Source organism: Hippichthys cyanospilos, chromosome 4, assembly GCF_059441005.1.
Source record: "Hippichthys cyanospilos isolate Australia breed blue-spotted pipefish chromosome 4, RoL_Hcya_1.0, whole genome shotgun sequence".
Classification (NCBI taxonomy): domain Eukaryota; kingdom Metazoa; phylum Chordata; class Actinopteri; order Syngnathiformes; family Syngnathidae; genus Hippichthys; species Hippichthys cyanospilos.
In genome coordinates this window covers 5,408,980-5,436,923 of record NC_142372.1, presented here as the reverse complement: position 1 = coordinate 5,436,923, position 27,944 = coordinate 5,408,980, and the positions used below count along the sequence as shown (strand labels likewise).

Here is a 27,944-nt window from a genome sequence, read left to right as displayed (position 1 = left end):
TAACTTCATCAAACGTTATGTAATACAAACGATTTCCAAGGAAATTAATTGTGGAAGTAGAATATGCGAATAGCTCAATTTTAATTTTTTGACCCATCAGGGTCATTTTGCCATAGCCGGTAACATACAGTTGTGTCGAAATTATAGTACAGTATTTAACCCTACTGCAGTTAGGTCATTTATGTGGGACAATTATTTTTTAAGTTATTTATGATCACATAAAAAAGCAATAAAATCATAAAAACACAAAGGGTTAGGGTTTCCACATGAAAGGCAGTTTTATTCATATAGCACATTTCAGACGCAGTGTAGTTCAATGTGCCTTACAAAAATAAAAGTGCAAAATTTAAATGCATTTGCAAACAAAAATGAACACACATCAAGAAAAAACACTGAATTGCAGAGGTTGATTCCTAATATTAAAACAATTTACATGAGTAAATTTTCGGAAAAATCATGTTGAAAAATTGCTTCAAAACAATTTCTCCATGTACTTTTTCTCTTAATCAATTTTCCTTAGAAATCCCTTTAAAATGAATTTTGTTACATAATAGAGAAAACAAAACAATTACATCAAAATGCACATTTGAATGAAATGAAGGATGAGGAATTGAGGATGACACTTTCTGTCCCTTTGAAAGGCAAATTGTTCAAATTTGCACATTGTTCAAATTTCCCAGTCAAAAGTACTCTAATTACAATTTCTGCACTTTAAAACACATAGTTCTAGATGAAGTATAACAGCTGCATATTTTTACAGGATGACAAATAGTAGTTGCTCTTCCCTTAAATGGAACAATTTTAAAAAGCCTCCCGCACATAACCGCTTCAGTTTCCTTACATTATAAAGTTTACAACTTTTATATTGTATGATCTCACTTTGTCATGTTTGTATATGTTATTGTAGTGTGAGAATAATACACTTAAAGCCTGATTGAAAAAATAAAAATGCAAATCAAATCGAATTTGAAACGTCAGAAGAATTGCAATTACTTTGTTCAACTTACTTTGAAGGGACCTTTAATAAAAATCTAGACAGGCACATAATATGTTAAAGTTCCTTTCAGACTGAGCCTGGAAAAGGTTTTTACCCAGTGTGGGTTTTTGTGTGCTTTTTTAAAGCGCTGCTTCGAGAATATCTTTTTCCACAGACTGAGCAGGCAAATGGTTTCTCAGCAGAATGCATTACTGCATGTTTTTTTAAAGTGTCCTTTAGAGCGAATCTTTTACCACAGTCTGAGCATTCAAATGGTTTCTCACCAGTATGCATTACCGCATGCCGTTTAAGAGTTGTCTTTTCATAGAATCTTTTGTCACATTCTGAGCAGGCATAGGGTTTTTCTCCAGTGTGTAATCTTTCGTGCTTTTTTAAATCTCCTTTTCTAAAAAACCTTTTCCCACAGTTTGAACAGGGAAATGGTCTCTCACCAGTATGCAATACAACGTGTCCTTTTAGACTCCTCTCGTCATAAAATGTTTTGTCACAATCTGAGCAGGCATAGGGTTTCTCTCCAGTGTGTATTTTCAGGTGAGCTGTTAAAAGTGCTTTTATAGAGAAACTTTTCAGACAAACTGAGCATGTAAAAGGCCTTTCTCCGGTGTGGGTTCTCGTGTGCACTCTTAAAATGTATTTTGTAGAAAATCTTTTACCACACTGTGAGCAGGCAAAACGTTTCTCACCAGTGTCTGTGTTAATATGCACTCTTAAATCTGTTCCTCTAGAAAATCTTTTTTCACACACTGAGCAGGGAAAAGTCTTGTTTTCAGTCTGTGTGTTAATATGCACTCTTAAATCTGTTTCTCTAAGAATTTTTTTAACAGAACATGAGCAGGAAAATGTTTTTTCTCTCATGTGAATTAATGAGTGCCTTTTCAAAGTTGAATTTCTAGAAAATCTTTTTTCACAAACTGAGCAGGAAAAAGGTTTTTCTCCAGTGTGACTAAAGGTGTGATCCTTCAGATGTTGTTTTATCGAAAATCTTTTATCACAAAGTGAGCAGGCAAAAGGTTTTTCTCTAGTGTGGAATCTTGTGTGCACTCTTAATTCTACTTCAGATGAAAATCTTTTAGGACAAAATAAGCATGCAAATGGTTTTTCTCTAGTCTGTGTTCTTGTGTGTGCTTTCAAATCTGACTTGCAGAAAAAAGATTCGTCACATTGAGAACATTTGGTGGGTTTCTTATCAGTGTGAAATGTCGTATGTCCTTTCAAGTGTTCGACCTCAGAGTCGTCATAAGAGTGTGAGGTAATGTTGTCACCATCTGAAATTGGAGCCACCGGGCCATCTGGTAGAGATCCTCCACGGTCGTCTTTATCACCTTCTTCACTTTTCATTGTAATGCCAGTAAATGGAAACTTGATTTCCGCCTCTTGTTGCTCTTCTTTTATGTGAGGATGATCTGTATGATAAAAAGCAATGAAATCATAAAAACACAAACGGTTAGGGTTTCCGCATGAAAGGCAGTTTTATTCATATAGCACATTTCAGACGCAGTGTCGTTCAATATGCCTCACAAAAATAAAAGTGCAAAATGTAAAGGCATTTGCAAACAAAAAAATGAACACATATTAAGACAAAGAACTGAATTGCAAAGGTTGCTTCCTAATATTAATACAATTTACATGAGAAAAATTTAGCGGAAATTATGTTGAAAGAAATGCTTCAAAACAATTTCTCAATGTACTTTTTCCCTCAAACAATTTTCCTTAGAAATCCCTTTAAAATGGATTTCGTTACATAAGAGGGAAAACAAAAAAATTACATCATAATGCACATTTGAATGAAAAGAAGGATGAGGAATTGAGGATGACACTTTATGTCCCTTTGAAAGGCAAATTGTTCAAATTTGCACATTGTTCAAATTTCCCAGTCAAAAATACTCTAATTACGATTTCTGCACTTTAAAACATATAGTTCTGGATGAAGTATAACAACTGCATATTTTTACAGGATGGCAAATAGTAGTTGTTCTTCCCTTAAATGGAACAATTTTAAAAAGCCACCCTCACATAACCGCTTCAGTGTCCTTACATTATACAGTTTACAACCTTTATATTGTATGATATCACTTTGTCATGTTTGTATATGTTATTGTAGTGTGAGAATAATACACTTAAAGCCTGATTGAAAAAATAAAAATGCAAATCAAATCGAATTTGAAACGTCAGAAGAATTGCAATTACTTTGTTCAACTTACTTTGAAGAGACCTTGAATAAAAATTTAGACAGGCACGTAATATGTTAAAGTTCCTTTCAGACTGAGCCTGGAAAAGTTTTTTACCCAGTGTGGGTTTTTGTGTGCTTTCTTAAAATGCTGCTTCGAGAAAATCATTTTCCACAGACTGAACAGGCAAATGGTTTCTCAGCAGAATGCATTACTGCATGGTTTTTTAAAGATTCCTTGCGAGAGAATCTTCTACCACAGTCTGAGCATTCAAACGGTTTCTCACCAGTATGCATTACCGCGTGCCGTTTTAGAGTCGTCTTTTCATAGAATCTTTTGTCACAATCTGAGCAGGCATAGGGTTTTTCTCCAGTGTGTAATCTTTCGTGCTGTCTTAAAGCACCTTTCCTAGAAAAGCTTTTCCCACAGCTGGAACAAAGAAACGGTCTCTCACCAGTATGCATAACCACATGCCGTTTTAGAAGTCTCTTGTCATAGAATCTTTTGTCACAATCTGAGCAGGCATAGGGTTTTTCTCCAGTATGTGATCTTTCATGCCTTCTTAATTCTCCTTTTCTAAAAAACCTCTTCCCACAGTTAGAACAGGGAAATGGTCTCTCACTAGTATGCATTACAGCATGCCCTTTGAGACTCCTCTCGTCATAAAATGTTTTGTCACAATCTGAGCAGGCATAGGGTTTCTCTCCAGTGTGTATTTTCAGGTGAGCTGTTAAATGTGCTTTTATAGAGAAACTTTTCAGACAAACTGAGCAAGTAAAAGGTTTTTCCCCGGTGTGGGTTCTTGTGTGCACTCTTAAAATGTATTTTGTAGAAAATCTTTTACCACAATGTGAGCAGGCAAAACGTTTCTCACCAGTGTCTGTGTTAATATGCACTCTTAAATCTGTTCCTCTAGAAAATCTTTTCTCATACACTGAGCAGGGAAAAGTCTTGTTTTCAGTCTGTGTGTTAATATGCACTCTTAAATCTGTTTCTCTAAGAAATTCTTTAACAGAACCTGAGCAGGAAAATGTTTTTTCTCTCATGTGAATTAATGAGTGCCTTTTCAAAGTTGAATTTCTAGAAAATCTTTTTTCACAAACTGAGCAGGAAAAAGGTTTTTCTCCAGTGTGAATAAATGTGTGATCCTTCAGATGTTGTTTTATCGAAAATCTTTTATCACAAAGTGAGCAGGCAAACGGTTTTTCTCCAGCGTGGAATCTTGTGTGCACTCTTAATTCTACTTCAGATGAAAATCTTTTATGACAATATAAGCATGCAAATGGTTTTTCTCTAGTCTGTGTTCTTGTGTGTGCTTTCAAATCTGACTTGCATGAAAAAGATTTGTCACATTGAGAACATTTGACGGGTCTCTTATCAGTGTGAAAAGTCGTTTGTCCTTTCAAGTGTTCAACCTCAGAGTCGTCATAAGAGTGTGAGGTAATGTTGTCACCATCTGAAATTGGAGCCACCGGGCCATCTGGTAGAGATCCTCCACGGTCGTCTTTATCACCTTCTTCACTTTTCATTGTAATGCCAATCAATGGAAACTTGATTTCCGCCTCTTGTTGCTCTTCTTTTATGTGAGGATGATCTGTATGCTCCTCTTCTTTTATTTGTGTGCACACTGGCTGCTCCTCTTTTTTAATTGGAGGGGAGTCTGGCTTGTCCTCCGTTTTTAATTGTACGGATTGTGGCTCTTGATGCTCAGCACAAAGATCATATTCTTTGAGGTCTGCAGGAAACAAGAAAACACAATTCAGCTCTGCTCTATCACATCTCATGTGGTACCTGGCGTTGTGTGTTATGATTTGCAACAAGGCCCGACAAAAGCGATGTTTCGCATATCAAACTGCCGCCGTAATGTTTTTCTCACCCATTGACAAGGAAAATGAAAACCTGAGCAAGCCTTGGACAGCAATATGCTTATATGCTTATTATTTTATTGCGTCCGAAGACTGAAATTATTGTTCACATTTCTTTCATAAATTGATTTATTGCGGTAACAGACAACTCCTTTAATATCATTTTCAACCCGATGTTTTCACGTCCATGTTTGCAAAGCGAATGTTGTTTACTTTGAAAGTGACGAGCGCCTCTCGTTGAATGCCGTTTACCGTAATGCCTAGTATTTAAAATGTTTCTCGGGAGCGGGCAGGCTTGACTGTAGTGACTCAATGAAATGAACGACAAGAAACAAACCTGCTCTGTGTAGGACAACTCGGGGCTCCAACTTGAAAAGTTGACGCTGAAGCTCGTTCTCCGCCTTTGTTCCACAGAGTTCCTCCTTATATTCTAATGTCTCCGTTGCACACATTTTCACTCCACAATCAAAACACTTTGCAATCGATCTTTTATCAGCGATGTGTTGCTAATAGATTTCTCTTTGTTAGCGACTCCCTCCAAAGTAGTACTTGCGCTCACAGAAGTCGATCCAGACACACACAAAAATAATTCGGCGTTCTAGTCAATTTATGTAAAAACTGGAGCACTATGTCCACACTTCGGAACGTTCAGTATTTAGCCAGGACGGATTATTTCGGAAAACGGGTGTGTCGACAAATAAGTCAGAGACGACACGATCTATATTGCGCAAGCGCAACTACTCCGCCATTTTGATAGCCAGCTACGGCAACTATGCAAGAACAAAACACTGTCTTGTCAACATATTTTATTGGATGCGCAAAGACATGTTTTCAATGATAGTGTATAATAGTGATATTCTGTCTTTTTAAAATAAAATCACAAAAATGCAATTTTTCACAAGACAATGCCTCAGGAAATGAAATTTAGATTTGATTTGATATGAATGTTGTTTTGGGGTAAAGGCAAAACGTCATTTTTGCCCAATTTAATCTGTTGAATTTTCCTCACCTTCAACAGGTGTGTCATCCATGATGGTGTCACTCCAGCGGACTTTCAACATTTCCTGAAAGTCTCAAGTCAATGTCCTTTTCCTACGGTACTGTTCATTATAGGTCTTTGAAAGATGTATGTGTCAAACTTGAACATGTGTTTTGTAATGAATTTTCACTCTGATTTAGTGTAACTTCATCAAACTTTAAGTAACTTTATGTAATACAAATCATTTCAAAGGAAATTAATTGTGAAATTAGAATATACGAATACGTAGCTCATTTTTAATGTTTTGACCCATAAGGACCATTTGGCCATAGCCTGTAACATACAGTTGTGTCCAAAATTATAGTATTTAACCATACTGTAGTTAGGTGATTTAAGTGGGACATTTATTTTTTAAGTTGTTTATGATCAGATCAAAATAGACACAGATACGAATGAATACGACACTTTTCAACCCTTTTTATTTCTTTCCACAGTTTTTAAAATAATACACTGAGACACATTCTTATTGAAGGAAAGATTCTGTTATACCAGTTCTAATACCTTTAGGTGCCTGGGCAGGCACAGGGTTTTCCTCAAGTGTGTGATCGTTCGTGCCTTCTTAAATCTCCTTTTCTTGAAAACCCTTTCCCACAACTGGAACAGGGAAATGGTCTCTCACCAGTATGCATTGCCTCGTGCCCCTTTAGACTCCTCTCGTCAAAGAATGTTTTGTCACAATCTGAGCAGGCATACGGTTTCTCTCCAGTGTGTATTATTTCATGCTTTCTTAAATCTCCTTTTCTAGAAAACCTTTTCCCACAGTTTGAACAGGTAAACGGTCTCTCACCAGTATGCATAACCACGTGTCGTTTTAGAAGTCCGTTATCATAGAATCTTTTGTCACAATCTGAGCAGGCATAGGGTTTTTCTCCAGTGTGTGATCTTTCGTGCTTTCTTAAATCTCCTTTTCTAGAAAACCTTTTCCCACAGTTTGAACAGGGAAATGGCCTCTCACCAGTATGCATTACAACGTGTCTTTTTAGACTCCTCGCATCACAGAATGTTTTGTCACAATCTGAGCAGGCATAGGGTTTCTCTCCAGTGTGTATTATTTCATGCTTTCTTAAATCTCCTTTTCTAAAAAACCTTTTCCCACAGTTTGAACAGGGAAACGGTCTCTCACTGGTATGCATTACCTCGTGCCCTTTTAAACCCCTCTCGTGACAGAATGTTTTGTCACAATCTGAGCAGGCATAGGGTTTCTCTCCAGTGTGTATTATTTCGTGCTTTTTTAAATCTCCTTTTCTAGAAAAGCTTTTCCCACAGTTTGAACAGGGAAACGGTCTCTCACCAGTATGCATAACCGCGTGCCGTTTTAGAAGGCCCTTGTCATAGAATCTTTTGTCACAATCTAAGCAGGCATAGGGCTTTTCTTCAGTGTGTGTTCTTTCGTGCTTTCTTAAAGCTCCTTTTCTAGAAAATCTTTTTCCACAGTTCGAACAGGGAAACGGTCTCTCACCATTATGAATTAACGCGTGCTGTTTTAAGTTTCTTTCTCGAAAAAATCTTTTCCCACAGTCTGAACAGGGAAACGGTCTCTCACCAGTATGCATAACCGCATGATGTTTTAAACTCCATTCGCGATAAAATCTTCTACCACAATCTGAGCAAGCAAAAGGTTTATCTCCAGTGTGTATTTTCAGGTGAGCTGTTAAATGCCCTTTTGTAGAGAAACTTTTCAGACAAACTGAGCAAGTAAAAGGCTTTTCTCCAGTGTGAGTTCTCATGTGCACTTTTAAAATGCATTTTCTAGAAAATCGTTTACCACAGTGTGAGCAGGCAAAACGTTTCTCACCAGTGTGTGTGTTAATATGCACTCTTAAATCTGTTCCTCTAGAAAATCGCTTTTCACAAACTGAGCAAGAAAAAGGTTTCTCTCCAGTGTGTGTAAATGTGTGTGCCTTTAGATGGTGTTCATTCAAAAATCTTTTTTCACACACCGAGCAGGCAAAAGTCTTTTTTTCGGTGTCTGTCTTAATATGCAGTCTTAAATCTGTATCTCTAAGAAATCTTTTAACGGAAACTGAGCAAGAAAATGGTTTTTCTCCCATGTGAATTATTGAGTGCGTTTTTAAAGTTGATTTTCTAGAAAATCTTTTTTCACAAATTGGGCAGGAAAACGGTTTTTCTCCAGTGTGTATTAATGTGTGATTCTTCAGATGTTGTTTCATTGAAAATCTTTTATCACAAAGTGAGCAGGCAAAAGGTTTTTCCCCTGTGTGGAATCGTGTGTGCACTCTTAAATATCCTTCAAATGAAAATCTTTTATGACAAAATAGGCATGCAAAAGGTTTTTCTCCAGTGTGTGTTCTTGTGTGTCTTTTCAAATCTGACTTGCAGAAAAAAGATTTGTCACATTGAGAACATTTGACAGGTCTCTTGTCAGTGTGACATGTCGAATCACCTTTTGAGTGTTCAAGCTCACTGTAGTCAGAAGAGCGTGACGTAACATCATCACCATCTGAAATTGGACACATCTGGCCGTCTGGCTGGGATCCTCCGCAGTCGTCTTCATCACCTTCTTCATTCTTCATTCCCATGCCAGTCAGTGGAAACTTGATATCTTCCTCTTGTTGCTCCTTTTTTATGTGACGATGATCTGTATGCTCCTCTTCTTTTATTTGTGTGCACACTGGCTGCTCCTCTTTTTTAATCGGAGCGGAGTCTGGCTTTTCCTCCTCTTTTAATTGTACAGATTGTGGCTCTTGCTGCTCAGCGCAAAGATCATATTCTTTGAGGTCTGCAGGACACAAGAAAACACAAGTTCAGCTCTGCTCTATCACCTCTTATGTGGTAACTTATGATTTGCAAAAAGGCTCAATAGAAGCGATGTTTGGCACATCAAACTGCCGCTGTAATGTTTTTTTCACGCACTGACAAAAAAAAAAAAAAAAAACCTGACATCTAGCGTGTCTCCATTGCAACCATGAATTAACTCCCTGAGCAGGCCTTGGACCACAGTGAGCAACATCAGACATGCACTTGTGATTCAAAACTGCGGTCAAGGTGACCCACCCAGAAAAAGAAGTCAAGTCAGCCGCACCTCACATTCAACATACTAGGCATTACGAAATTATGCATTACGCAAGACTGAAATTATTGTTCACATTTCTTTCGTAAATTGATTGGGATAACAATGACTTAAAGTCATTTTCAATCGGATGTTATGACTTCCACACATGCAAAGCAAATATCTTTTACTTTGAAACTAACGAGCGCCTCTCGTCAACTGCCATTTACCGTAATGCTTAGTATGTAAACTATTTCTCGAGACTAGGACGGTTTGAACGCAGTCACTCAATGAAATGAACGATGAGAAACAAACCTGCTCGACGTAGGACAACTCGGGGCTCTAACTTGAAAAGTTGATGCTGAAGCTTGTTGTCATCCTTTGTTATACAAAGGTCCTCCTTATATTCTGCTATTTTAGTTGCACACATTTTCACGCCAGTTTGCAATCGATCTTTTCTGCGCGATGTGTTGCTAACAGATGTCTCTTTGTTAGCGACTCCCTTTAATATACGTACGGTCACAGAAGTTAATCCAGACACACAAAAATGCGTTTTTTTAGTCCATTCAAGTAAAAATTGGCGCAATGTGTCCAAACCTCGAAACCATTAGTACTAAATCAGAAATGCTTGTTTACTAAAACGCGTAAACAGGCATAGACTGTCCGAGAGAACCTGACCTGTTATGCGCAAGCGCAACCGGTCGGCCATTTTGAAAGAAAGCTACGGCAACCACGTAAATACAAAACACCTGCAGCTAATGTTTTTTTTGGTGCGTAAGAACATTGTAGTCTGGTTCGAAATCAATTTGGATTGACGGATATACAGACGAACGAACTGTTTCAAATCGTATCTCAATTACTGTACTCCATTACGTAGTGGCATTCCAACATTTCTTGAAGGTTTAATTGTCCCTTTCCTAGGTTACTGGTTCTTTCTTTGAAAGATGGATGTTCCAAAACTTATTTTAATGGATTTTTATTCTGATTTACTTTAACTTGATCAGTCTTTAAGTACCTCCATGTATTACAATGTTTTTTTTCCAAGGGATTAAATGTAGAATTAGAATATATGATTTGCTCAATTTTAAATTTATGACCCATAAGTACCATTTTCCATAGCCGGTAACGTACAGTTGTGTCCAAAATTAGAGCATTTCACCCTACTGCTGTTAGGTAATTTAAGTGTGACATTTATTTTTTTAATTATTTAAATTTAGACACAGAGACGAATGAGCAGGACACTTTCAAACACTTTTTTAATTTTCAACATACAATCACGCACTCTCATTACCGCAAATACCAAAAGATTCAGTTATAGCTGTGCTGAAAGTTCTTAGCCTTTCACTTAGCCCTTATTGTTTGTTTGAAGCAATAAAGTCAAAAACATAGAAAGAATATATAAATGTAGACTAACCATGTAGAAAGGCCATGTACTTTAGTGCAAAATGGAAAGCATGTGTTAAAGTTATGTGCTTGATTCCCAATTGTAATCGTTTTCCACAAACTGAGGAGAAAAGGGGTTTTCGTAATGTTCTTGTGTGCCTTGTTAAAACTTGGCTTCGAGAACTATTTTTCCTTACTCTGAACAGGCAAATGGTTTTTCATCAGGATGCATTATTGTTTGCTTCTTAAAATTGTATTTTCCAGGGAATCTTTTACCACATTTTGAGCATGCAAACAGTTTTCTCCAGTATGTGATTTCAGGTGAACTGTTAAAACCCCCTTTGTGGAATACCTTTTTGCACAAACTGAGCAGGCATAAGGTTTTTCTCCAGTGTGTGTTCTCAAGTGAACTGTTAAATGCCCCTTTGTAGAGTAATGTTTCTCACAAACTGAGCAGGCAAACGGTTTTTCTCCAGTGTGTGTTCTTATATGCCCCATTAAATCCCCTTTTCTAAAAAATCTTTTACCGCAGACAGCGCAGGCAAAAGGTTTTTCTGCAGCATGTGTTTTCAGGTGAGCCGTTAATTGGCCCTTAATAAAGAAATTTTTGTCACAAACTGAGCAATTAAAAGGTTTCTCTAAAGCATGTGTTTTCAGGTGAGCTCTTAAATGATCATTTGAAAAGAACCTTTTCTCACAAATTGAGCAAGCAAAAGGCTTTTCTCCAGTGTGTGTCCTTGTGTGCGCTGTGAGATCTCCATTTCTAGAAAATCTTTTACCACATAACGAGCACATAAAAGGTTTTCTTCCAGCATGTGTTTTCAGATGGGCTGTTAAACGTCCATTTGTAAAGAAACTTTTCTCACAAATTGAGCAGTCAAAAGGCTTTTTTTCAGTGTGTGTTCTTGTGTGCACTGTTAAATCTCCTTTACTAGAATATCTTTTACCACAATCTGAGCAGACGAACGGTTTCTCGCCAGAATGTCTTAGTGCGTGCTGTTGTAAATTCCTCTTCACAGCAAATTTTTTACCGCAGTCTGGGCAGGTAAAAGGTTTTTCTCCAGTGTGTGTTTTCAGGTGATTTTCGAAATGCGCTCTTGTAAAAAAGGTTTTCTCACAAACTGAGCAAGCAAATGGCTTTTCTCCAGTGTGCCTTTTTACGTGCTCTTTTAAAGCTGCTTTTCTAGAACACCGTAAACCACACACTAAGCAGACAAATGCCTTCTCGCCTGTATGCACTACTGCATGCTGCTTTAGATTTCTCTTCATAGTGAATCTTTTACCACAGTCTGAGCAGGCAAAAGTCTTTTCTTCAGTGTGTGTTCTAGTGTGCCTTCTTAAATCTCCTTTTCTAGAAAACCTTTTACCACAAACCGAGCAGATAAATGGCTTTTCACCAGTGTGTATTATTTTGTGCACCCGTAAATCTCCTTTTCTTAAAAATCTTTTATCACAAACTGAACAGGAAAAAGGTTTTTCGCCAGTATGTGTTCTAATGTGTGCTTTCAAGTTGGACTTTTTAAAAAAAGCTTTGCCGCACTGAGAACATTTGACAGGTTTTTTTCCAGTGTGACATGTATCAACTTTTGAGTGTTCATTCATATCGTCATGGTTGTCAGAAGAGTGTGACGTGATGTCATCACCATCTGAAAGTGGAGCCACGAGGCTGTCTGATGGGGATCCTCCACAGTTGTCCTCATCATGTTCTTCACTCTTCATCATGACACCAGTCAATGTGTAGTTGACTTCCTCCTCTTGCTGCTCTTCTTTATTGTGAGGAGGCTCTGGCTCTTCCTCCTCCTCAATTTTTATCTGAATGAACTCTGGCTCCTCCTCTTTTATAATTTGGCTGGACTCTAGCTCCTCCTCCTCTTTCATTTGGAAGGACTCTGACTCCTGCTGCTCAGAACCAAGATCTCCTTTTAGGTCTGCAGGACACAATAAAACAAAAGTCAAGTCCCATCTTGTATTCTGATGTTGATGCTGTGTATGAGTTTTTGTAACCACACCAAGGCTCTAAAGAAGTAAACTTTGGCACCACTGTAATCCTATTTGTTGGTGGAGCTCAAATCCACTTGTCTGAGGGTTGTGACAGCGTGCGATCGCCAACTCCAAAGTCTTATCGGTGCATTAAGAAATGAACTGTTAATTTTTTTTTTTTCGATTATTAGCTATTAGTCAGTGCACAGCATTAAACAATTCACCTTGGTAGTGTTGCAAATGTACTGGCGGCCACTGAAGCACCCCGGCAAACAAAAACTTATTTGGTCTTATATTTCTGAGCAATAATACAGATTATTAGAAAAGGCTCCTATATTTTCTGAAATCTGTTCAAATACGCTACAGATTTCTCATGTGAAAGGTCAATACCACCAAAACGGCAAAGATGATTCTTAATTTTGTAAGGTCATTTGCAGTCATTTAGTCATTTTGCAAATAAAATAAAATGACCTGGATGGTTGAGAAAAAAATCACCTGGAAAAAGCTCATCTCCAAAACAGTTTACCATGTGTTAAAATAAAAACGTTGTCTCATATAAATAACCAGGACCATAAAATGCACCATTTCTTGGTGTAAGCACCGCTAGTGAAATGCGTTGATGGTGCGTTATTACACGTTTTGCTTGACCAAAGGACAAAACTGAATATACATTTATGTATTCATGCACACGCACGCACCTACATACACGCAGTAAATACTATTATATACATTTGACTTATTTGAGAATGAGAAATGAACAAACCCGCTCCGTTAGAGACAACTGGATGTTCCGACTTCAAAAGTTGGCATTTTTGCTCGTTTGCCTCCATTGCTCCACAAAGTTCCCCCGTGTACTCGGCTGTCTTTCTTGCACACGTTTTCAACTCACGACACAATCACAACACTGCAATCGACGAGGTGATGCTTATTTGCGATCTGTTGCTCATACGCGTGTCTTTGTTGGCGACTAGCAAGCGGTGTTAGCCAGTTGCTCTGGACACAACGTTTTCATTAACGTAAAGGTTGAACAACATACAACTCAATGTGTCGAAACCATGATAAGCTGCAAGTGACACAATATGTAATGCGCATGCGCATATAGTGGGTCGTCTTGAACGCAAGCTACGGAAGTTTCTCAAGAACAAAATACTAAAAGCTTGCCTAAAAAACAGGCTGCGCAAATAGTCAAGCCCCTCTAATCGGACGGACGGGCGTTTTCTTTAATAGCTAGTGATAAGTTAGCAGGTGATATTAGCAATTGATCCATCCATTCATCTTTTGTTCTTATGTATTCACCGTACCGTGCTAAATTAAAAAATTAGAGTGGTTGCGCATGCGCTTTGCAACCTCCTTGGCCGCTGATCTAACTCAACACGTGTGGCCTGTACGGTGTACACACGTTTAACGCAATAATTTTTCGTGAATTAGCAATGGATTTGATCAAGTCTTGAAGCGTACGCAGTATGTATCTACTGAAATGGATAAGAATATCTTTAATGAAAGCTTGGAAGCATTAGCGTGGGTCCATTTTGAATTTATTCTCTCGCTAATTTACCTTGACTTGCTAGCGGATAACAAAGACGTCATTGTGTTAGAACGCATCGTTGAGAAGAGATCGATCACAAAGTGTTGCGATTTGGCGTGAAAATGCATGCAAGCAAGACACCAGACAACGAGGACAAAATCTGTGGGACCAAGGAAGACAATGAGGGTATGTTTACTCATCGTCAACTGGGTCATTTCGTGTCATTTCATGAAATGCCACCGGACTGTCTCTTGGTTTCCTTATAATATATCGTCATTGTATAGACTCAGTTTCTCAATCTGTTTGCTCAGTGGAGTTGTTTCTGAGAAAGGTTCAAAATATGCTTTTTGGCTTAAATGCTCAAATGAGTTTGCATGTAAGATATAGCATATATTTCAATGGTAAAATTCTCTTGAATTTATGTATGGTGTTTTGTTAACCAACGTGTTCAATCATATCAATTAGTAATTCGTAAGGACTTTATGTTATTTTGGGATGATTTGGGAAATATGGGATGATTGTGCTATCTGTAGAAGACTTGTACGTAACCATTTGGAAAGATTCCTGAGATATATATTAATGCATTTGCATGATGATTAAGTCAATTGGATAGTAAGCTAATATGACCAAACCCAAATATCTCTATCAATATGGCCGCTGCTCATGTTGGACTTGTTTCCTTTGTTTCATTGTGTCTTGCAGACTTCATTGAAGAGCTTGGTCCTGAGAACCAAATTAAAGAGGAGCCAGAGTCCGCCCACATCAAAATTGAGGATGATCCACCGTCTGCTCTAAATAACAATGACGATGATCTAACGATTACCCAAATTAAAACGGAGCAGGCGCTAGAGTCTCCTCACATAAAAGAAGAAGAGTGGGAGGAGGAAATCAAATTTCCATTGACTGGCGTCAGTATGAAGCGTGAAGAAGGTCATGGAGAACACTATGGAGGATCCCAGTCAGACGCCCTCTTGGTTCCACTTTCAGATGGTGACGACATGATGTCACACTTTTCTGACGGTGATGACGATAAAGATGATCACTCAAAATGGGATACGACATTTGACACTGACAAAAAAAACTTGAAATGTCCTCATTGTAACAAAGCTTTTTTCAGAAAGTCATCCTTGAAAGTACACATACGAACACACACTGGCGAAAGACCTTTTATCTGCTTTGTTTGTGAGAAAGGTTTCTCTACAAAGGGGACGTTAACAGCTCATCTTACAACACACACAGGAGAAAAACCCTTTGCTTGCTCAGACTGTGATAAAAGATTTTCCAGAAAGGACGCTTTAAGAGGGCACGCAAGAACACACACTGGAGAACAGCCTCTTTCCTGCTCAGTTTGTAAGAGACGTTTCTCTGCAAGGGCACCTTTAAGAGTTCATTTGAAAACACACAGTGGAGAAAAGCCTTTTGCCTGCTCAGTTTGTGAGAAACGGTACTCCAGAATGGCACATTTAACAGTTCACTTAAAAACACACACAGGAGAAAAACCTTTTGCCTGCTCAGATTGTGGTAAAAGATTTTATAGCCAAGAAGATTTAAGGTTACACACTGAAGGGAAACCATTTGCCTGTTCAGTTTGTGGTAAAAGATTCCCTGAAAAGAGGAATTTAAAACAGCACGCCGTAATGCATGCGAGCGAGAAGCCATTTGTCTGCTCACATTGCGGGAAACGATTTTCTAGAAAAGGAGGATTAAAAGAGCACACAATAATACACACTGGAGAGAAGCCTTTTACCTGCTCAATTTGTGAGAAAAATTTCAATAGGAAGGGGCATTTAACAACTCACATGAAAAGACACAGTGGAGATAAACATTTTGCCTGTTTAGATTGTGGTAATAGATATTCTACAAAGGTAGATTTAAGAATGCACAGACAAATGCACATTGGTGAGTAATCATTTGCCAGCTGTGATCATGAAAAAATATTTTCTAAATAAGCTTCATTAGCATTGATGTTATTGTCAGGAAATAGAGTAGAGTGATGACTTTAATCCCTGGTTTATGCATCCTACACTCAGAAGTGGATCAGAATAATTTAACATATGTTCAAGTATGGAATTTTGACATTTGAAATATGTTGGTACACTAGAAAGGATGTGTGAGGGAGGCAGCTTTTTTTTTTTAGTTTTTTTTTTTAAGGTTTTTAAAGTTGTTCAAGTTGTGGCAAGATCTAATCTACGACTTGCTTTCGTTTATAAAAATGCAAATATTTGTGTCAAAATACATTTTACGCAGCAAAACCTTTTACACTTTGTACTAATAATGTACACGTTCTTTGAATATAAATGTGATGTTATATGTAAACATTTCCCCATCATTTTGCTACCTAAGTATAAGACTTGTAAGATACTTTATGTAATGAGCATGAGGTCTTCGTCAGGAGTATTTCTTCTATAGCTGTATCCGTGTAAGAACATTGCTCGTTCATCTGTTGTCATCTTGATGAGCATTGTGACCGGTCCATTTCCATTTTAAAAAATTTGGCGCGTTCCAGTTCCTACAGATATCTGGCATTGTTGCACTGCCATTGAAGCGAAGTGGTCCAACATTCCACAGGCCACAATCGACAACTTGATCAACTCTATGCAAAGGAGATATGTTACACTCAAGGTTTCCTTTCTAGAACACCTTTGACCACAAACCGAGCGGCTAAAAGGTTTCTCACCAGTGTGTGTTTGTGTGCGATGTCTCAAGATTCTCTTTTTAGAAAAACTTTGACTGCAAACAGAACACGCAAAAGTTCTCTCATCAGTGTGGCTTTTCAAATGTGGCTTGTTGTCAAACATTTTTCCACATTGGGAACATTTCCACCGTTTTGCTGTCAGAGAGACATGGCATTTCACCTTCCCACACTTCATAATCATCATCATCATTACCAGCGGGCAGAGAGTGTACTCCCAACTCAGATATTTTTCACTCATATCTGTGGGGCCTAAGATACTTTTAGTTTTGGTAAACTCATATGAGCTCAAATATAGCAAAGAAGTCTTACTGAAGCAAAAACCTGTCGTTTGACGACTGAGCCTTCACGAAGGCCATGCTTGTGAATCTGAAATCTGATTAGTACAAATAAATATAACAGCCTTTGTGTCATTCGCAAAGGTGAATCAGAATATTGTATATACCAACTTCTCGTCGCTCCTTCTCCTCTGGGGCTCCACAAAGCTCCTCTTCCAACTTTTTGTTGTTTTTGTTTTTTGTGCACATTTTCACTTGATCCAATGAGCCAAAAATATAGGGGGAGGGCGTTTACAAACAAGCACGATGCCGTGGAAAAAGTAAAGTCAGCGACTGTAGGTAAAAATTGAGTCGGGAATTCATCCGCGGGAAGAGCAAAGTGAAATGGCAGCTGCCACGAAAGAAGCGTCCATATAATAATCAGTTATATAAAAACTGTGAACAAAATCTAGCAGGAAAAACAAAAACGCATTTGATAAATTTACTGCAGTAGGTATTATGTTGTATGCTAGAAACAGGAGAGAAGCAACAGAGGGAAAGAGGAAACGCATCGGAAGATCAGCCGGAAGTGGCGCTTCATCAGTCGCAGCATACCCGGAAGTGGCGTTATAGTAGTCGTAGCACAGGCGAGTACTCACGCTGCTGCAAAATGAACTGGCGTCTTTTTTCGTCCTGAATTCGAAATGAATATTCCGAAACATTACCACTCAGACTCTCGTCGCTACTTTCTTGCAGGCACATGTTTTACATATTTGTGTGCATTTCAAATTGCCCCTGCTCGCCTAAGCTTATCTGTATTGTTTAGCTTTGCTTCGCTTGCGAGCTGTTAACAAAGTAGACGCGTTTTCAACTCAGCAGACATCAAGTGCGAGTGCAGAGTGGTGAACGTCGACTGAAAATGTGCTCGAAAACCAAAGTCAAGTCGGAAGAAGAGCTTTGTAGAGCCCAAGAGGAAAATGAGGGACAAGAAGCTGGTCAACTGCTGGACGCGCATTGCAAGCAGCCGTCACTTATCCTCAACACGGCAGGTTTGACTCTCTATTAGTCACTACAGTTCAATCGTATGCATGCACCAATTTCTCAGCGATTGCATGAGTTAAAAAAACAGACCTTTAGAATCTAGATGTTGATTTTGATATTTTTTTCAACAGGGTCGTAACTGATTAATGTTGCACACAATAGACACATTTTTCGTTTTTTCACCTTTGTCAAGGACACACTAATAGCAATGGCTATTATCTTTTTGTTTGTTTATGAATCATTCAGAATTTGCATTGACAAACCATGGCCACATCTTGATCTGTCAGGAGACTGTTTCTTTCCTCATACTGCTGGTTTACTTTTCTTTCTCTCATGTGTCCACGCCGACAACCCTAAATGTGAAATATACGCCACAAAATCAAACTAACCTTACTTAGCAAAGTGTGTCTTGTGTTCCACAGGGATGACTGAAGAATGTGTTGGTCCCGAGTTGCCTGACGTGAAAGAGGAGTCAGAGCCTCTTGGTGGCAACCATGCCATCATCAAAAAGGAGGAGCAGCTATCGACACACATAAAAAAGGAGGGAGATTTCACAGAGTTGGCAGCAACTGGCATCCATGTGAAGACTGAAGATGAAGAATGTCAATACGAAGAGATGAAAGAGGCGGAGCTTCAAAGCAGCAGCTTCAGTCAACACATGACAATAGATATTGATGGAGGATCACAAGTAGACAGCTGGTTAGCTCCAGTGACAGATGATTATGATGATACAATGTCACACTCTTCTCACACTGATGATGATGAGTGGAAAGGTGAGATTCCACATCAAATTGACAGCAAATATAATAGCAAATGTTGGAAATGTCCTCAGTGTGGAAAAATGTTTAGCCACAAGCACTGTTTGAAAAGTCATATGATGGTCCACACAGGTGAGAAACCTTTTGCCTGTCTTGTTTGTGGTAAAAGATTTTCTCAAAAAGGAACCTTGAAAAAACACACACAAACCCACACTGGTGAGAAGCCTTTTGCCTGTTCTTTTTGTGGTCAAAGATATTCTCATAAGACGAGCATGATAGCGCACACAAGAACTCATACTGGTGAGAAACCTTTTGCCTGTTTGGAATGTGGCAAAAGATTTTCTCATCAGAGAAGCTTCATAGATCACAAAAGAACCCACACTGGTGAGAAACCTTTTTTCTGTTTGGATTGTGGTAAAAGGTTTTCTAGAAAGGAAACACTTAAAATACACACAAGAACCCACACTGGCGAGAAACCTTTTGCCTGTTCAATTTGTGGTCAAAGTTTTTCCAGAAAGGGACAACTAAAAGTGCACACAATAACCCACACTGGCGAGAAACCTTTCGTCTGTTCAATTTGTGGTAAAAAGTTTTGTAAAAATAACCAGCTGAAAGTACACTTGAAAACCCACACCGGTGAGAAACCTTTTGTCTGCTCAATTTGCGGTCAAAAGTTTTCTACAAAGGCTCAACTAAAAGTACACACAAGGACACATACTGGTGAGAAACCTTTCGTCTGTTTGGTTTGTGGTCAAAGATTTTTTCAAAAGAGAAGTATGATAGAACACACAAGTATCCACACTGGTGATAAACCGTTTGCCTGTTTGGTTTGTGGTCAGAGGTATTCTAGAAAAAGACAACTGCAAGTACACACAAGAATCCACACTGGAGAGAAACCTTTTGCCTGTTCAGGTTGTTGTCAAAGCTTCTCAAGTAAGTATCTCGCAAAGAGGCACAAGTGTGTTGTTAAGAATAGCACTGATCAATGAAGCTGTATACAATGTCAAAGTTAAAATAAAGCACATCTTTTTTGTGCATACTATCTCTTTTGGGCGCTGACCATTTAAGTGTAGTTGTACATTTCTTTCCTTATTTTTTATTTTGATTACAATCAAAATGTGACACCAACCTGCTAAGCGGCTACTGAAAAATTTAGCCGAAGGCTCTAATTTGTGAATGCCCCATAATAAGCAATCTTTTTGATTAAACTAAGAATTAAAGGGGAAAAAAACGTTTTTAATCTTTAACTTAATTCTAATGACAGTGATTGTAAATAGGAATGGGTGAGTATCAATATCAATACCAGGCCTTATTACTAGGTATCGGTACTTGGAATGGCGGACAATATCAGTATTAGTTGCCCTCTTGTTGGGGATTTAAAATGCGGACCTAGATAATACAATTTTAAAAAATGGCAACAGCCTGCCGTACATTCTAATGTCTGAGGTCACAAATGTGGCAAAATGACCAGTCTGGGGTCACCCATCCTACGTCGGGGTCACCAATGCGGCAAGACGAAGACACCACACTTTATTGTGCTAGTGTACGTCTTTACTCTTCGCATGCCATCACAAAAACTGTACAACATTTTCCGAATCAGCAAAGACAAATCCAACAGGTTCAAAGCATCCAAGTTTCATTGCATCATGCCTACTAGGTGAGAGCCATGGTCCTAGTGCCCTATCAATCCCTTCAATAACCCGTGAAACAAAAACAATAATACAGGTCAATTGTGTACAAAGTCTAGCACAAAAAAACAAACATATATTTTAATGAACTTACTGCAGCCGATATCTGGCTTTATGCTAGAAACATCAGTGAGGCAGCCGCCAAAAGTGAGACAGCGGAGGAAACGAGGAAATGCCTTGGAATAGCAGCCGGAAGTTGCACAGCAGTAGTTTGGGCATAGCCGGAAGCTGTGCGTTGGAAGTTGCAGCATAGACGTCTTTGGACCCAAAATGAGCGAAAAAAAAATCGAACTGAATATTTCGAAACATTGTCAGTCAGCCTCCATCGCTACTTGCAGTCAAACACGTTTTTTTGTAAAACATATTCGTGTGTGGTTTAAACAGTCGAAGCTTCTCGATCTTGTTTAGCATTGCTTCGTTTGCTAGCTGCTAAATGAAGCAGACGCGTTTTTTAGCTTCAGCAGAAATCAAGTGCAAGCGCAAAGCGTCTTCAACGTCGAGTGAAAATGTGCTCAAAAACCAAAGTCAAGTTGGAAGAAGAGCTATGTGGAGCCCAAGAGGAAAATGAGCAACATGAAGCTGGCCAACTGCTGGAGGCGCATTGCAAGCAGCCTCCGTTTGTGTTCAACACGGCAGGTTTGACTCTTGCTCAGTCACTACTGTCCAATAGTATACATGAATCATTTTCTAAGCGATTGTATGAGTGTAACATTAATAAATAAATACATTTTATTTTATTAATAAAAACTTAGATACACTGGTGAGATCTGATGGTCAGTTAGTCTCATAGCAGCCAAAATATTTCAAACGAGTCACCTAATTTGATTTACTGTATATTCAAAACATCAATACATTCAGTCTGTCTAACTTCACTAGGCAAGCCTATATTAAAATTACATTAAAATACGTTTTTTGCACAAATTTATGATCAACACAAAGTGTTCTCTGTTGGATCTTTCACATTTAATTCAAACACACATTAAACAACATTTAACACTTACTTCCGCTCGGACCTTTATGAATTTTTCACTTTTCAGATGGAGGTTCCACTTCCAGCAATGTCAGCACGTGCAAACAGATACACTTAAACACACACTTGTGAAACATTAATCTTATATGAAGCACTACAGTGAACTTTATGATTTACATTCATGTTTATTTCAGCAAGCCAGAGATATGCTGACACCCCTAAATAGGAACTGTAAACCACAAAATCACGACAGACTTTACTTAAAGTGTGTCTTTGTTCCATAGACGTGATTGAAGAAAAGCTTGGACCTATATGGCAGGAGCGAGAGTTGCCTGATGTGAAAGAGGAGGAGACAGAGTCTCCTTATGGCACCAATGCCAACATCAAAAAAGAGGAGCAGCTTCCACCACACATAAAAGAGGAAGTAGAGTACACAGAGTTTCCAGTAACTGGCGTCCATGTGAAGAAGGAAGATGAGAAAGGTCAATATGAAGAGAAGGAAAAGGTGGAGCTTCCAAGCATTAGTTCCAATCAACCCATGACAACAGATATTGATGGTGAGCACTGTGGAAGATCACAAGCAGACGGCTGGTTAGCTCCACTGTCAGATCGTGACAACTCAATGTCACACTCTTCTCACACTGATGATGATGATGTTGATGAAGAGTGGGAAGGTGAGATGCCACGTCACACTGACATCAAATGTGACAGCAAATGTTGGAAATGTTCTCAGTGTGGAAAAACATTTAGTCACAAACATTGTTTGAAAAGACATATGATGATCCACACTGGTGAGAAACCTTTTACCTGTCTTGTTTGTGGTAAAAGATTTTCTCAAAAAGGAACCTTGAAAAAACACACACAAACACACACTGGTGAGAAGCCTTTTGCCTGTTCTTTTTGTGGTCGAAGATTTTCTCATAAAACGAGCATGATAGCTCACACAAGAACTCACACTGGTGAGAAACCTTTCGCCTGCTTGGATTGTGGTAAAAGATTTTCTCATCAGAGAAGCTTCATAGATCACACAAGAACCCACACTGGTGAGAAACCCTTTTCCTGTATGGATTGTGGGAAAATGTTTTCTAGAAATGAAACACTAAAAGTACACACAAGAACCCACACTGGTGAGAAACCTTTTGCCTGTTCAATTTGTAGTCAAAGGTTTTCCCGAAAGGGACACCTAAAAGTGCACATGATAACCCACACTGGTGAGAAGCCTTTTGTCTGTTCAAATAGTAGTGAAAAGCTTTCTACAAGGGACCAACTAAAATTACACACTGGTAAAAAACCTTCTGTCTGTTCAATTTGTGATCAAACCTTTTCTACAATGACTCAACTAAAAGTACACTCAAGAACCCACACTGGTGAGAAACCTTTTGTCTGTTTGGTTTGTGGTAAGAAGTTTTCTAGAAAGAAAACACTAAAAGTACACACAAGAACCCACACTGGCGAGAAACCTTTTGCCTGTTCAATTTGTAGTCAAAGGTTTTCCAGAAAGGGACAACTAAAAGTTCACACAATAACTCACACCGGTGAGAAACCTTTTGCCTGTTCAATTTGCGGCAAAAAGTTTTCTCGAAAGGACCAACTAAACGTACACACAAAAACCCACTCTGGGGAGAAACCTTTTGTTTGTACAAATTGTGATGTAAAGTTTTCTACAAAGGATCAGCTAAAAGTACACACAAGAACACACACTGGTGAGAAACCTTTCGCCTGTTCAATTTGCAGTCAAAGATTTTTTCAAAAGAGAAGTATGGTAGAACACACAAGGATCCACACTGGTGAGAAACCATTTGCCTGTTGGGTTTGTGGTCAAAGGTATTCTAGAAAGGGGAAACTCCAAGTACACACAAGAAGAGCCCACACTGGTGAGAAACCTTTTGCATGTTCAGTTTGTGGTAAACGATTTTCAAGTAAGTATCCAGCAAAGAGGCACAAGTGTGCTGTTGATAACAGCAGTTAACAATGAAAGTCATAATCCTAATGTTTAAATTTAAAAACATCTGCACGTAATGCATACTGGTGAGAATCCATTTGATTGCATAGAATGTTGATCATGTTTTTTGAGAAAAGAATATTTAACAAAGCAGACAAGAATGCACCTTTCTGCGCTTCACTGCACTCTACAAATGGGAGTTTAATAGATCACTTGATAAAATACTGGAGTAAAACATTTTTCCGATGTAATTTGTGTCGCAAGATTCTGTTCAAAGAAGGGATGAAAGAGGCACAAGTGTGCTGTTGATAACAGCAGTTAACAATGAAAGTCATAATCCTAATGTTTAAATTTAAAAACATCTGCACGTAATGCATACTGGTGAGAATCCATTTGATTGCATAGAATGTTGATCATGTTTTTTGAGAAAAGAATATTTAACAAAGCAGACAAGAATGCACCTTTCTGCGCTTCACTGCACTCTACAAATGGGAGTTTAATAGATCACTTGATAAAATACTGGAGTAAAACATTTTTCCGATGTAATTTGTGTCGCAAGATTCTGTTCAAAGAAGGGATGAAAGAGTTAAGGAAAAAAATGCTTTGCGATCTTTCTGACATGTACTCCGATTTTGGTTCAGTTTGCAATATTCAAATCAAGATTTAGTGCAATATTCTCAAATCTAAAGTCCATCTAATTGATTATTTTTTTATATATTGGCAAAGGTTTACATAAATATACATTTAAAAATGACAAACCTCTGCTTTCAGTATGTATTTTATAAGGACTTTGAATTATGCTTTCATTCAATCAATAGCTACAAGAACACTAAGGCAGTGATAAAGCAGTTGTATTAATTGAAACTTAAAATGTTGTTTTCTTTATACGTATTTTAATTTTTGTAGTGATGTATCCAAAATTGCAACGTTATTGTTTTCTTTTGCCTGTCTGTTCTTAATTTTTCCTTGTCTTGACATGACTTATAGGCTAATAACTATTACTGTTTCAATTCATACCTTTCTAGCAATATGTTCAATAAAGCAATACAGAATAAAAGACCTAAAATGTTTTTTTCCTTGGGTAGGTGTAGCATGCTCTGAAAATGGCACATAGCATGTACAGTACTGCGTTCTTAAAGTGACCATTTTCAATATTTATTAGTTATTCATTTGTGAAAAGCTACTATAAAATTCATTAAGGTGTAAATAAATATGTTCTATCAGACAACATTAGTTTTAATCCATCCGTCCGTTTGTGTCTATCAGCGTATGTAAGTATGTGTCCATCTAACTAACATGCGTCTTAGGTTTGGACTCTCTGTGACGCCGTACCACGCGCTGCGTTCACGTAACACCAGTAAACGGTAAAACTTAATTCTGCAGACTGCGTCTTTAAATGATCTTCAAAGACTTTCTTCAGTTTTAGGGGGATGCAGAGTGGGTTAAGAGAATTTAGGTTTATTAGGAACGCGTTTTCTCCTCATTTAATCGCTCCTGGCACGGTTCATTAGGCACTTGCGTACATTTATCTATACTCCAGCACAGTAGATGGCAGTTATACACTATGTAGAGCGGAAGACATCGGCTCACAAACAAAAAGCATGCGCACTGCGTCGTGTGTGGGTTCTGAAAGTCATAGCCCGCTCACACAGCGACAAGTAACCATTCGTGAATTTGTACTCAAAACGCCAATCTCTACTTTGTTGGACTAGAAGATCGTCAATGAAATCCTTGCGTCCAGGTCAATTTCTTTGTGGTGCAGCTATTCTGCCAAACGTAACTTGCTAGCCGCTAACAAAGATACATTTACTTACACATCGATAAGAAGAGATCGCGCGTAGTGTTGTTGTGGCATAAAAATGTGTGCAAGAAAGACCGCAGACTACGAGGAGGACTTTTGTGCGACAAAAGAGGACAATGAGCAACAATGTCTGCTTTTCATTTCGAAACCTCGAATTGAATCAAACAGACCGGGTTTGTTCACTTTTCATTCCCAATTAAGTGACTGCATTCTAATGCATATGGTGTACATTTGTTTTTAAATTATATACCATTTCCAGATTTGTTTAATAAATCAATGTTACAGTTACACACCTATTTCTTGGAATTAAAACTAAAAGTATTGTCATCTAAAAGATCAAAGTTTTATGTACATATACAGCTTATTTAAAAAAGCTCACATATCGCTCCCAAAACTGCTCTCGCATTATTCACACTATAAATTATTTACCTCATTTTTTTTTATATATTTTGTGTCAAATATTTTCATTTCAGCGCATCTCCAATCATTATGCAAAGTTTCACAGAGACACCTGCAACATAAACTACTTTGATGAAGTCCACAATGCTTGATATTTTTTTCTTGTGTCCCACAGACCTCAAAGAAGAAGATCTCGTTCATGAGCAGCAGGAGCCAGAGTCTGTCCATATTAAAAAGGAGGGGGAGCCCGAGTCTGCAAGTATAAAACAGGAGGAGGAGCCAGAACGGGCCCCCATTAAAAAGCAGCTCGAGCAAGAGCATCGTCCCATCAAAGACGAAGAACAGGAGGAGGAAATCAACTTTTCATTTACTGGCGTCCGTTTGAAGACTGAAGAAGGTGGTGGAGACAGCTGCGTTGGATCCCCATCAGACGGCCTCTTGGCTCCTCTTTCAGATGGTGACGACATCACTTCACATTCTTCTGATGACGGTAAAGATGAGCACTCAAATGATGATGTGATAAGTCATCCTGACAAAAAACTTCTGAAATGTTGTCATTGTGACAAAGTTTTCACCTTCAAGTCACGCTTGAAACAACATATGAGAAAACACACTGGCGAAAAACTTTTCTCCTGCTCGGTTTGTGAGAAAAGATTCTTTACAAAGGGAACTTTGACATGTCACTTGAAAACACACAATGCTGAAAAACCTTTTCCCTGCTCACTTTGTGAGAAACGTTTCTCTACAAAGGGGAACTTGAACGATCACCAGAAAGCACACACTGGAGAAAAACCCTTTGTCTGTTTAGATTGTGGTAAAACATTTCCTCGAAAACGCGATCTAGGACTGCACACAACAACACACAGTGGAGAAAAGCCCTACGCTTGCTCAATCTGTGAGAAAGGATTCACCCGAAAGGATTATTTAACATCTCACTTGAGAACACACACTGGAGAAAAATATTTTGCCTGCTCAGTTTGTGGAAAAAGATTTACTCGAAAGGAGTCTTTAGATTCCCACTTAAAAACACACACTGGAGAAAAGCCTTTTGCCTGCTTAGTTTGCGGTAAAAGATTTCCTAGAAAAGGAGATTTGAGAGTGCACACAAGAATACACACTGGCAAAAAGCCTTTCAACTGCTCAGTTTGTGAGAAAGGTTTTTATACAAAAGGGCTTTTAATGAATCACTTGAAGACACACACTGGGGAAAAACCTTTTGCCTGCTCTCTTTGTGGTAAAAGATTCTTTGAAAAGAAGCATTTAAAACAGCATGCTGTAATGCATAGTAGAGAGAAACCATTTGTGTGCTCTGTGGTCAAAGATTCTCTAGAAAAAGAGGATTGAAAGAGCACACAATAACACATCCTGTAAAAAAAGACTTTTCCCTCCCCAGTTGAATAGAAGTTTCTTGAGTTGACGTGTTAAATGACTCTTTGAACACACACTGGAAAAGAAAAACATTTTGCATGCTCAGAATGTGGCACAAGGTTCCGTGAAAAGAGCAATTTCAAAATGTCTGCAGTAACACATACCGGTGAGAAACCGTTTGACTGCGGTCAAATTGATGTCCATTGATGTCACAATGGAGTCCTTGTTTTTTGGATTTCTGCTTCTTAACAACAAATAACAAATTGCATTCTGAAAAATGATTCGCTAAAAAATCACAGCGGTGTCTTTTAAGATTCTACACAAAGTACACCCTGTTAACATTTCATGAACAAATTTAAATTTGAAAGGATAGAAATTGTTTATTTTACACAGCTTCTCTTGAAACTTTATCTTTTCTGGCATTGTGAGCTGACTTTAAAAGGACACTTATTTGGGTATTTTATAAGTACTTTGAATTATACTGCACTTGCATTCACTCAATTTCTGCAAGAACAAAAAGGCAGAGAAAATTCATTGTATAAACTGTATGAATGAAAACAAAAAAAATATTCTTTCTCTTCTCTTGTACATATTTTTTTTCATAATGTGATGGCACCAAAGGCACTGTTGTTGCTTTCTTTTGTTTGTTCCTTAATTTACTTTGTTTTGATTTGACTTATGTGATATTAACTATTTCCGTTGTAATTTATACCTTATTCATAATATGTTTAATAAAGCATTATAGAACAAAGACCTACATGTTGTGTCCTAGTGTTGTTGCTGAAGCATTTCAATAGATCACATAATATTTGGTGTCATACTTCTAAACAAGAAAATAGACATTTCTGTGACTCAGCTTATGTATGGTCAAATTTTTTCATCCACAAAGAAAGGCTTTACAAATGTATCCCTGTCTTTGGAAATTTCTTAAAAGAATTTAGTAGTTATATTAAAACATTGAAGATGATTGAAAGACCAGAGTCTGCAGGTTGTTTGTTAAATGTTTATCTGTTTTGAAAATGTACATTAACATTATTTAATTAGAAGATCTACGCACACGG

General features: G+C 38.1%; 5 protein-coding genes across 11 annotated transcripts; 2 read left to right on the top strand and 3 right to left on the bottom strand.

Annotated features, from left to right (window-relative positions):
- Positions 1-253: 253 nt before the first annotated feature.
- Positions 254-5,770, bottom strand: LOC148424385 (uncharacterized). The gene is made up of 3 exons (XM_088412401.1): positions 5,368-5,770; positions 4,619-4,900; positions 254-2,400 (listed from the first exon to the last, which is right to left on the bottom strand). Exons 1-3 carry the CDS (start codon positions 5,480-5,482, stop codon positions 1,088-1,090), a joined length of 1,710 nt encoding a protein of 569 aa, XP_088268527.1. The 5' UTR covers positions 5,483-5,770; the 3' UTR covers positions 254-1,087.
- Positions 5,771-6,488: 718 nt separating this feature from the next.
- Positions 6,489-9,771, bottom strand: LOC148424384 (uncharacterized). Its single transcript, XM_088412370.1, has 2 exons — positions 9,395-9,771; positions 6,489-8,809 (listed from the first exon to the last, which is right to left on the bottom strand). The coding sequence occupies exons 1-2, from the start codon at positions 9,507-9,509 to the stop codon at positions 6,603-6,605; spliced, it is 2,322 nt and encodes a 773-aa protein (XP_088268496.1). The 5' UTR covers positions 9,510-9,771; the 3' UTR covers positions 6,489-6,602.
- Positions 9,772-10,318: 547 nt separating this feature from the next.
- Positions 10,319-13,497, bottom strand: LOC148424383 (uncharacterized). 2 transcript variants are annotated; one of them, XM_088412395.1, is made up of 2 exons: positions 13,206-13,497; positions 10,319-12,390 (listed from the first exon to the last, which is right to left on the bottom strand). In XM_088412395.1, the coding sequence occupies exons 1-2, from the start codon at positions 13,270-13,272 to the stop codon at positions 10,694-10,696; spliced, it is 1,764 nt and encodes a 587-aa protein (XP_088268521.1). In that variant the 5' UTR covers positions 13,273-13,497; the 3' UTR covers positions 10,319-10,693. The 2 variants fall into 2 exon arrangements, with proteins under 2 accessions (XP_088268521.1, XP_088268522.1); XM_088412396.1 differs by lacking the exon at positions 13,206-13,497 and adding an exon at positions 12,470-12,570.
- Positions 13,498-13,674: 177 nt separating this feature from the next.
- Positions 13,675-19,752, top strand: LOC148424382 (uncharacterized). 4 transcript variants are annotated; one of them, XM_088412371.1, is made up of 3 exons: positions 13,675-14,153; positions 14,670-15,317; positions 18,380-19,752. In XM_088412371.1, the coding sequence occupies exons 1-3, from the start codon at positions 14,090-14,092 to the stop codon at positions 19,702-19,704; spliced, it is 2,037 nt and encodes a 678-aa protein (XP_088268497.1). In that variant the 5' UTR covers positions 13,675-14,089; the 3' UTR covers positions 19,705-19,752. The 4 variants fall into 4 exon arrangements, with proteins under 4 accessions (XP_088268497.1, XP_088268498.1, XP_088268501.1 ...); XM_088412372.1 differs by having other exon boundaries at positions 13,678-14,153; positions 14,670-14,957; XM_088412375.1 differs by lacking the exon at positions 13,675-14,153 and adding an exon at positions 17,793-17,965 and having other exon boundaries at positions 15,217-15,317.
- Positions 19,753-20,629: 877 nt separating this feature from the next.
- Positions 20,630-27,566, top strand: LOC148424381 (uncharacterized). 3 transcript variants are annotated; one of them, XM_088412390.1, is made up of 3 exons: positions 20,630-21,039; positions 21,658-21,930; positions 25,691-27,566. In XM_088412390.1, exons 1-3 carry the CDS (start codon positions 20,910-20,912, stop codon positions 26,857-26,859), a joined length of 1,572 nt encoding a protein of 523 aa, XP_088268516.1. In that variant the 5' UTR covers positions 20,630-20,909; the 3' UTR covers positions 26,860-27,566. The 3 variants fall into 3 exon arrangements, with proteins under 3 accessions (XP_088268516.1, XP_088268515.1, XP_088268514.1); XM_088412389.1 differs by having other exon boundaries at positions 21,658-22,047; XM_088412388.1 differs by lacking the exon at positions 25,691-27,566 and having other exon boundaries at positions 21,658-24,345.
- The last annotated feature ends 378 nt before the right edge of the window (positions 27,567-27,944 follow it).

Bases quoted from the DNA above. Each gene is read 5' to 3' on its own strand.
- LOC148424385 (XM_088412401.1), bottom strand. From the start codon at position 5,482: ATGTGTGCAACGGAGACATTAGAATATAAGGAGGAACTCTGTGGAACA. The intron at 4,901-5,367 runs GTTTGTTTCTTG...TGTTTCCTGCAG, and splicing joins AGTTGTCCTACACAGAGCAG to ACCTCAAAGAATATGATCTT. The intron at 2,401-4,618 runs GTGACAACATTA...TTTATCATACAG, and splicing joins GGTGGCTCCAATTTCAGATG to ATCATCCTCACATAAAAGAA.
- LOC148424384 (XM_088412370.1), bottom strand. From the start codon at position 9,509: ATGTGTGCAACTAAAATAGCAGAATATAAGGAGGACCTTTGTATAACA. The intron at 8,810-9,394 runs GTTTGTTTCTCA...TGTGTCCTGCAG, and splicing joins AGTTGTCCTACGTCGAGCAG to ACCTCAAAGAATATGATCTT.
- LOC148424383 (XM_088412395.1), bottom strand. From the start codon at position 13,272: ATGGAGGCAAACGAGCAAAAATGCCAACTTTTGAAGTCGGAACATCCA. The intron at 12,391-13,205 runs GTTTGTTCATTT...TGTGTCCTGCAG, and splicing joins AGTTGTCTCTAACGGAGCGG to ACCTAAAAGGAGATCTTGGT.
- LOC148424382 (XM_088412371.1), top strand. From the start codon at position 14,090: ATGCATGCAAGCAAGACACCAGACAACGAGGACAAAATCTGTGGGACC. The intron at 14,154-14,669 runs GTATGTTTACTC...TGTGTCTTGCAG, and splicing joins GACCAAGGAAGACAATGAGG to ACTTCATTGAAGAGCTTGGT. The intron at 15,318-18,379 runs GTAAGAGACGTT...TGTGTTCCACAG, and splicing joins GCCTCTTTCCTGCTCAGTTT to GGATGACTGAAGAATGTGTT.
- LOC148424381 (XM_088412388.1), top strand. From the start codon at position 20,910: ATGTGCTCAAAAACCAAAGTCAAGTTGGAAGAAGAGCTATGTGGAGCC. The intron at 21,040-21,657 runs GTTTGACTCTTG...TTTGTTCCATAG, and splicing joins GTTTGTGTTCAACACGGCAG to ACGTGATTGAAGAAAAGCTT.